The 10,372-nt window shown below is 35.6% G+C and overlaps 1 protein-coding gene across 1 annotated transcript in view; it reads right to left on the bottom strand.

Annotated features, from left to right (window-relative positions):
• BMP10 (bone morphogenetic protein 10) overlaps positions 1–5,945 on the bottom strand; it is a 24,955-nt gene extending 19,010 nt beyond the window's left edge. The window contains exon 1 of the mRNA XM_044082424.1: positions 5,463–5,945. Within this exon, the coding sequence (XP_043938359.1) occupies positions 5,463–5,796 (334 nt within the window). The 5' untranslated portion in view covers positions 5,797–5,945. The remainder of the gene's footprint in view (positions 1–5,462) is intronic.
• Between the last annotated feature and the right edge of the window lie 4,427 nt (positions 5,946–10,372).

The raw sequence follows: 10,372 nt of genomic DNA, 5'->3' as shown, positions 1-10,372 counted from the left end.
GAACAGGTCATCAGTCTGTGGCTGTTTGCCATTATATTTTACTATGTTTTCCTGCTCCTGTTGTGGGAAACAGTTTTGTTGTGATTTTGGTGTTGTGAGCACTAGATCTCTAGCATACGTCAGTTCCCTGTGAAGAAATTATGTACATCTTTCTTTATTCAAGTGTAACCTGGATGCATTGGTGGGAAACCATAAGTTCACCTCTGATTTGGCACCCTTATTTTTCCTACTTACCACACACATGTTTTTTCACAATACTAAAGTATTATATCACTGGGGTTATACAAGACTTCTGCAAAATATAGTGACCTTGGTACTATGCTTCAAAGGCTAGAAACTCAGTGGGGATACATGGCTAGGCTGATAATGATCCTCACAGATCAATAGCCTATTGAATACCTAAGAACCTATAATCTAGGCCCAAGTTTAAAAAGATAATACAACTCATTCTGCTCTTTAATATTAGTTTGGAAAAATAAACACTCCCTCTTTTAATAAAAGGCTTTACAGCTGTCTTTTATTTTTTAAATTTTAAGAATGTTTCAGGCTGGTTAATATGTTCTTTATCCAAATGTTGACATAGAGTTAAATGTTGAAATGATGCACATTCCCAAATATTGACCTGTGATATGAAGCAACCCCTCTGCAGATATAGACAACTTCTGGAGTGTAGGCTCAAATAGTATCTGGATTCTCTCTTTGGTAAGTTTGAAGGTTTTTGTCCCATCCAGTAGAGCATTTAAACCTTTTTTGTCTAAACTGGTAAAAAAGCAGTTCTCTTTATGTCTGTTATTGTGCTTTGTTTTTAGTGTGCCTTTTGAATTGCTGAGTGGATTTGTACTTGAAAGTGCTTTGGGTTGGGTGGTGCAGGAAAACGATATAGCAGCATTAATACAACAATGCTTGCCTGTCTGATGAGTTAGAGAGAAGAAAACATGAGAGTTTATTTGCATCATTGTACTGGGGTAGGCTACATCTCCTAGCATGTAGTCGATCAGCAGTTTAAAGTTATGGTATAAAAATACTGGCACAACAAAGCAGAAGTTTGCAAAGGATGGATTTTTTTGTGCTACCTATGTTTGCATCTCATTAGCACTTTTAACCATCAGCAACTTAACCAACTTCTAAGATGATGAAAGTGGATGTTTTTTCAATGCATTGTACTCATGTACCAATGAAAATATTCAATACTAATGATCAATACTTGTAAAGTACAAAAACAAAAGTGTGCCATCTATGATTCACATACTAAGGTCATGACTGAGGCATCTCACAGAATTCTTCTCCCAGGTACAGGGATTTCAGAGTTAATATATATTACTAACAGAGGTGTTGGTTATAACCTTCAATATATATTACTAACAAGGGTGTTGGGTATAACCTCTGATATATATTACTAACATGTGTTAGACTAACAGAGCTGTTGGGTACAACCTCCAATATATATTACTAACAGGGGTGTTAGACTAACAGAGCTGTTGGGTACAACCTCCAATATATATTACTAACAGGGGTGTTGGGTATAACCTCTGATATATATTACTAACAGTGGGGTTGGGTATAACCTCCAATATATATTACTAACAGGGGTGCTGGGTATAACCTCTGATATATATTACTAACAGGGGTGTTGGGACAACCTCCAATATATATTACTAAAAGTAGTGTTGGGTATAACCTATGATATATATTACTAACAGGGGTGTTGGGTATAACCTCCAATATATATTAACAGGGGTGATGGGTACAACCTCCAATATATATTTCTAACAGGGGTGCTGGGTATAACCTTCGATATATATACTACAAACAGGGATGGTAGGTATAACTTCTGATGTATATTACCAACAGAGGTGTTGGATATACCCTCTAATATATATTACTAATACTGGTTTGGGTACAACCTCAAATATATATTACTAACAGGGTTGTTGGGTACAACCTCCAATATACATTACTAAGAGGGGTGTTGAGTATAACCTCCAATATATTTTACTAACAAGGGTGTTGGGTGCAACCTCCAATATATATTACTAATAGGAGTGTGGGGTATAACCTCTATTTCTGGATGAGCAGGGAGGCAAAGGAACTGTTTGAATGAGTTTCGCATTTCATTATTTCAGTTAGCAACTGCAGTTTTATGATTATCATTTTAGTGTTAATCATTGCATTTGTGTCACAATGCCATCTCAATCATCTGTTAAATCATAACCTGCTATGCCCAACAGACATTTTCAGTACTCTCTGGCTTAGGATCAAACATTATGCAAACAGAGACAGACTGAATCAAACTCAGGATTATAGAATGCTGTTCTTTAACAGCTTTCTTGAGCTATTATGTAGACCATGAGTTCTTTCACTTTTAGGAAGCTAATGGTTGTAGGTCACTGCTATAACATGTTTTCTTTCTTAAAGTACCATGTGAAAAGCTGTGGTTAACTGAACCCATGGATAAAACCATAATTTGTTCCCCTTAAACATTTTTTCTTTAACATTTTTCGGTCCCCTCAGTCCTCATTATTTCTGGCCAAGCCCGCAGTGTACAATGTCTACACCAGGTTTATCAGCCACCCTTCTACCCCTTCATACTTACTCCAGTGTTGCTGGGCCAGTTGTGGATGTTAAGGGTTGTCTGGGGGCTCACCTGTCTGTGGTTCTCTTGTGTTTGTTTTTTTTTTTTGTGTATTATATATCCTACTCACTTCCCCCATACATGGTCACATCTGAAAGTAACTTCCCTCTTTGGACCACACATCCTCTTGGGGAGCATCACCAGTGAGCACCCTCCCACTGGGATGGGCACATCCATCCCTCTCTACCACTCCATCAGTCACCCTAGTTACTAATCAAACCCAGGTTGCCTAGACTGTTGTTAGGGCTCTATCCCTCTACACCACTGGAGTAGCCCAACGCTTACCTATAGTTAAAAAAAATGTAGCCAAGCTAAATTATTATTTTAATTAAGGAACAATTTATAGATGCTTGCAAACTCCCAAAAAATAAAGATTGAAGATCACAGACAATTTAAGTTGGGCCCAAGTACATTTGTTATTAATATAAAACATTGTTGTCTGCCTTGACATGTAATGTAGATGCAGGCCCCATAAAAGTCATCACTTACATGAAGTCATAAGATGTATGATATTAATTATTTATGATGTATCACTTATTTGTGGCTTATTACCATAAGCCACACCTCCATCAACTGGTAGGGGAAAAATACTATGGAGATAATCAACTACCAAAACAGGAAACTGAAAACAACTTTAACTAATGATGAAAGCGCTAAAGTAAAGTTTTTTAAATACTTTTTTGAGTCTGCTTGTTAGATGCTTACAGTTTTTGTACTATGTAGATAATACAGCAGCAACAAGATGGACTGCTAGTATGACAGGAGAAGGTGAGCTAACTCAGTTTGTATTTGTAAATGTGGATTTTATATATATATATATATATATATATGTGTGTGTGTGTGTGTGTGTGTGTGTGTGTGTGTGTGTGTGTGATATATATATATATATATATGTGTGTGTGTGTGTGTGTGTGTGTGTGTGTGTGTGTGTGTGTGTATATATATATATATATATATATATATATATATATATATATATATATGTGTGTGTGTGTGTGTGTGTGTGTGTGTGTGATATATATATATATATATATATATATGTGTGTGTGTGTGTGTGTGTGTGTGTGTGTGTGTATATATATATATATATATATATATGTGTGTGTGTGTTTGTGTGTAGTCATGCACATATATGTCTGTACGTGTGTACATAAACACATAAAACTTAATTTTTATTACAGCTTACTTGTTATGTTTCTGAATATGCATTCTAGTTTTAAGACTATTTCCATAAACTAAAATGGGTTACAGATGTGTACATTCTTAACAAAGAGACAATTAGCAAAGCAGGAAACAGAATATAATGCAATCATAGTGAGATTTGGAGAAGAAACTTTTGTCAGTAATAATCTTTCTCTAAACACACACACGCACACACACAAAAAAAACAAATGTGTGTGTGTGTGTGTGTGTGTGTGTGTTTGTGTGTGTGTTTTTTAGCTGTATTTGATTTATTTCTTTTCATTGCTTAACTAGGTAAGTGGTCCGCTCCAAGGACTCTCTACAGCCATGACTTGGGCCAAAGGCAAATCTTACATAAAATTTGTCAGAGTCAGAATTAAGCAATATTAATCAATGTAATTATATGAGAGCTATACTTGTGTGTGGATGTGTTTTTTCATTGGTTCAAATGTAATCCAGATGCCAGTGTTACTGGACATTTTAATACTTGCAGAGAATTGTGTAAGTCAAGAAATTCAGTGCATTTACATATGAGTACTGCTTCTTTCATACCAGAAGGTTTAGTTATAATCTAGATGTTTTAGAGAAAAGTGCAGCTTTTGCATTAACGCCTTCAAATTGTGCATTTTATAAACTAAGAAAAAAGAAGACTGAAATCACAGGGAACCATGATGTCCTGTGTTCTTTTTCTCTCTAACTGTACTTGTCCTTAAACAAACCTTTCCTTGACTTCCAAATCATTCCTTCCAGGAGCATGACAAATGCCCTACCTGAAATCCCACAGCAAGCCATGTCATAATGACATGCAGAAGTTGATTAATTGGGAATTCAGGAACTGCCTGACAACTGTCTGCTATTAAGTGTTGTATAAGTGCTTTTTTATTGTTTTATTTCTCATCTGAGGATTTAAAGGAACCTTTTCATTTTTTTACACTCACTGGTAGATGCTACTGTTCATAAAACATACTGCGTGGGAATCTTAACTAATGCAGTGCTACAGTGAAAGAAATCAGGAAGGGTGGTGAGATTAATGTTTAGCTATTCACTTCCCAGCATCTCAGCAGGTATGTTAGCATGGCAGTCCCAAATAATGGGAAAAAAAACTTGCCCTTCCTTCTAAACGTAAAGCATTACCCCAGTCTTAAAGATTTTCCTAAGGAAATGTTATCTGTGACTTCAGTACCACACTTTGAGTTTATGATGCAAAGAAAAGTTCACTTAGGAAAATGAAATCAACTGACAGGATGAATGTGTAATTGTGTGCAGTGTCCCATGGGAAGTGTTTTTAACTGAAAACGTAATAGGACTACAGCAAAAAGATTAGATCACAACCATATTACTAAGAAATCAATCAATCTGATGGTCACATAGAGTTAACATGTACTGAAACAATATTTTAAAAAGAATTAGAGGATTTATTTTACAGCGTGGAATACTCAGTAATCACTGCTACATCTACACTATGTTCTGACACTGTCAACTATGCCAATTTAATTTACTTTAGTGTTTTCATTTAAGGAAGTTGATATAAAACTTAGAACCCTACAGTAACTACAGACAATGCAATCTTTGAACTAAAAAAAATTTACTCTATGCCTTTTTTCTTCAAAATTTTATAATGTGAGAAGTGATTTCCACCTGTGCTTACCTTCATTTTTGAAGCTCCTTATAATATTTGCAGATGGCATTGATGTTCGATCACTGGCAAATTTGTTATATAGCTCCAGCATATACTCAGGTGGCTCTACCTTAGCAGATTCATGGTTAGGTGCACTAGAGAGATTTAACCGCTTCAGGAATTCAGTCTTCATATCCTGAAGAAGGGCACTAAAGTCCACATTGTCCTGCTCTAAAAGTGCATCTTCAAAAAAAGTCCCACGGTCAGTAATTGAGGTGCCTCGCAGTGCCATTATAGGACTGCTGACTGTAGAATGTATCAGTAATGAAAGCGTAGCATACAGAAGCAGGCTAATGGAGTCCATTTTTTGTATCCAAGCCTCAGATAAATCACAAAGGAGTTTTCACACTTGCTGAGTTTCTGGCAGTGTTATATCCTGCTATAAAAAGGTGTTAGGTATGTGCCACCCAAAGCTGACAAGTTTGGAAAGTGTCAGATACAACTTGTGACTGCATAGTCTCTCTCTCCCTCTCTCTTCTGAAACACTGCGCATCTCTAATTGGACAGCCTTCTTTCTTCTGACATCCTGATCTTCCTTATCTCTGGGCAGGGAGCTGTACACCAGACACTGCTCCTATCTAAAAACTAACCCCCCTCTCTCTTTCTTAATGAGCATTTTGTAAACATTTTCCCATTCAGACACAGGATAACAGATAGGGCAATGTTCATCTCTGCCCTTTTTTCTAGCAGTTGACTTCCTTTTTCAGTCCATTGCCAACTAATTTGTATACAGCTCTACAAGATTTTCAAGAAGAGACAGAAAAACATCTTTAAAGTGCACTGTTTGTTTTCATTGATGATTTATACTTGCTATGCTTTCTGTTTAGCATATATGTCAAAGCAAAGGAAGTAATTTAGTATAGTCTTGAGAGTGAATTCATGCTCTCACATACATTTGTTCTTTACTACCTGCAAAGTTTTGTTTCCAATGTAAATAATATACTTAGCAAATGAAATAAACAGGACAAGTCTTAATACGACTTAATATGTGTGTCATTTCAATTACATATGCAAAAAAAATAAACCTATTCATTTATATCCTTTCCATTGTGAAATTAATACTAAATAAGATTTATCAATACAATTGATCAAAAGCTGAGAGATATGTGCAATGGTTACAGATTTGGAGAATTTGTGGCAATATGACTTCTTTGGTTCAATCCTGCTTTTGACAAATTCACAGCAGAGAGCTCTAAATGTAAAGAAGAGACTGTGTAAAATATGTCATCTTAAAGATAAAGCAAGATGCCTTAAATACTTAATAAGTACTGCCATACATTGGGCAGAGTATACATATACACTCAATCTTACCAGACAGCTTCAGTAATTACATGCTTACCCAATACATCGTAATGGTATAATTTTAAGGCATCTAAAATACAATATATATATATATATATATATATATATATATATATATATATATATATATATATATATATATTACTGAAAGCTTGGTATTCCTAAATTGAAACCCCTTATTGAACTTTTAATTATTAATATGAAATTTATTATGAAATTTCAAACTTTAAGTAAAACATTTGCTGAATGCCTACAAAGATGATAAAACACTATGTACTTTTATGAAATGCAATTAGTATTTGTATATTTCTAAGTATAGAAGAGGCTTTCATTTTGTTAAAACTTTGACAGGAAAGCTTGTGTTTTGGACAACTCATTTTTAGGCATTTATTGGGGACAGTTGTAGGACTGCAAACTCTGTGAAGGATTGTACAGTATATAAATGTAGCATGCATCAAGCCATCTGTACCAACATATTTGATGCAATATTAAGGAAGTAGTCCATGCCATGGTCTGTACTTATTCAAGCTGACTGTGACTTATTCTAAGGTTGAAAGGTAAGACACCAAATCTTACTCAGATATGAGTTAATAAGAATACAGTGTACACCTTGACAAGAATTACATGTAGGACTTGTTTATAACAGATGTTTTCCTCAAGGAATAGCATGACTATGGAACAGTATCATTTTAAGTTCTTTTTCATATTATCTGAATGTCTATTATGTTGTGTGAACTGTTCAATACTGCAATACAAGAGAGAAACCATGTCACTTTCTGATACTTGTTTTTGTTGAGAGTAATTCCCATTTTTTCTACTTTTTAAGGAAAGTATTTATGCCATATGCAGAAGAGGTCTTTCTCTGAAATGAGACTCTCAGTACCTGAGAAATACATGAGCAGGAGGGAGTGTTTGTCTCTGGAATCTGGCTGAGGCCGCTTAAGAGGTGGGGCTGGTGTGTCATTTCGGCTCCATTTTGAAAGTTACCATTATACCACATATGTCTCTGGTCCCAGAGTCCCAGGTTACTAGACCATCAGTGAAAACTCTGTAAGTGGGATAGACGACAAGAACAAGAATGCAGAAAGTGTCCTCAAATCCAGAAAATACCAGGGGCCTAGTTTGTGGTCAATAAATATCCCTAGAAAAAGAGAGACCAAGAAGGAATGTTAATGTGTGTGTGTGTGTGTGTGTGTGTGTGTGTGTGTGTGTGTGTGTGTGTGTGTGTGTGTGTGTTTGTGTGTGTGTGTGTGTGTGTGTGTGTGTGTGTGTGTGTCTACGCACGCATGCAACTTAAAGGCATTATGAGTTTTATATATATATATATATATAGGTAAATCTGAAAATGTCATACTGATATCTGAAAATTATAGTGCACTGAAAATATAAAAAGGGATGCGCTACGTAATGTTAAGTTATTGTTGTATCATGAGGATAGGAGATGCTATACCAGCTTGAAGAATACACTAAGGATGAAGGGTTGTAAGCACTTCGCTCAATTAGTTTTATTGGGGGAGGTGTCCAAGTTTGTTCTGTTTGTGTTGAGTCTGATTAAAGGTTGGAATTGTGAAAACTCTCAAGAATTCCTTGACAATTCCACTGCACTCAGTTTTAGAAGTCTTTATGAGGGTGAGCAAATCTGAATTTGCAGCCATTTTTGATAATCATGTTAGAAATAAAGAATTTGTTTTTTTTTTGGGGGGGGGCTATTCAGCCATACAAGAATTACGGGACTTGGATGGTTTGGTTATTCACCCAGCAGATAAGGCAGAGCTGTTGTGCTCATGGATAGTAACTTTTACTCTACTAGAATGCTTACTTTGTTGTCCAGCACTTCAACTTACTCCATTATTAGCAAGAAGGATATAGATGTTATTGTTTGCAGTCTACATAATGAATTGCATGATGCCTCACAAGCAGATATATTATGGGAGACATTTATGATTTCTTAAAGTTGGATTCCTCATTGGCTCCCATGCAGTATGGGCTCCCCAAGATACACAAACAGCCCACCCTTCCACCAATGAGACCCATAGTTTCTGGAAGGGCTTGGTTGGCAGAGACATTATCCATCTAAGTAGAGAAAATGATAGACAATAGATAGTGTAAAACAAGACTCAGACTGTACTAAAAACACTTAACAATTTTTGCAATCTTTATATGTTTACTCTCAAGAGCTGTCTGCTATTAAGAATGTCCTTTTAGTGACTCTAGATGTTAGATCATTGTTTACAGTTATTCCTAAAGCCATAGGTCTAGATTTTGTCAAGGATTTTCTCTCCAGCAACTCTGATTATTCTACAGGGAAGATTAATTTAATTTATTTATTGAATTGATTGTCAATAATAATGTGTTCCTTTTTGAGGATAAATATTATTTACAAAAGTTGGGGGTTGCCATGAGGACCTTCTGCACCAACAGTTATGCTAACTTAGTTCTAGTGCATTGGGAGATTACCCAGGTACATGTGGGGAATGTTTTTTTCTAGGTATATGAAGTTTCACCAATGCTTTGTTGATAAAGTTTTTTGCTATGAACTGGGTCACAACTTGAATTATTGAGTTTTGGTGAATTTCCTAATTCTTCTACCTCTTTTTTGTTTTTTTAACCATGAATTCATAGAATCATGAAATAGAGTTCTTAGATGTCCATGTTTGCAGGACACCGGATGGCCATTTTACATCTAGTTTGTATAGGAAACCATGCAGAATGGATGAGATTTTGCACAGGAGCAATATGCACCCCGTGTATGTTTATAAGAATATTATTAAAGATCAAGGGGTGAGGCTATTTTGGCTCACTTGTAAGGATGCTGATTTTGAGCAGCATCTGTCCAGGTTTAAAACAGATCTGAGATTGAAAGGTTATCCTGAGTTTGAGGTGAAGGAGTCATGCCTCTCAACTGTCCCTGATTTTCAGGGATGTCCCTGATTTTGACTCAAATTTTAGCCAAGTCCCTCTTAATCCCTCCTATAACCGGTGACTTTTGGACAAAAGGTGGTGAATTGTACTTAATGACAATAATTAGAATTATAGACTTCTTTTACTTCAGAAATGTATATTAATTCATATTCTCTTTTTCTGTCAATATCTGAAGTTAATAGTACTTATATTTTAAAAGTGTCCCTGATTATTTGTGGAGTCATCCCTGATTCTGTTGAGATTTGTTCTTGATTGGTTGAGAGCTATGGAATGAGTCTCTGGCTAGTGAGAGTCTTGATAGGAGACAGAGAGCAAGACCTTATTTTTGTGAACCTCACACTTCCATAGTCAATAGTTCTGTGAAGTCTGATCCCCCTAAATTAGACATTTCTCGGTTTTATTCTTCTGATGTAAAAATTATATGTGATGTTTTTAATAAAAATTGGAACATATTATTGGCCGATGAGAACATCAAGGAATTAGTTGGTATGGAATCTAGGTTCTTGTTTAAAAATAAAAAAAATCTCTGAAGCATTTACTCTCTTAGAAGAAGAGTAATATTTCTTTTGTGGGGCAGCTATCAGATCGGGCAGGGACTCATAGTTGTAGAGCCTATAACTATAGCAGTTATATAGATGTGAATGCGAGCTCTTTTA

This window comes from Protopterus annectens, chromosome 9.part0 (genome assembly GCF_019279795.1).
Source record: "Protopterus annectens isolate FY-2018-M chromosome 9.part0, PAN1.0, whole genome shotgun sequence".
Taxonomy (NCBI): Eukaryota; Metazoa; Chordata; order Ceratodontiformes; family Protopteridae; genus Protopterus; species Protopterus annectens.
The sequence above is the reverse complement of the archived record's forward strand: the minus strand, read 5'-3'. Positions and strand labels throughout refer to the sequence as shown.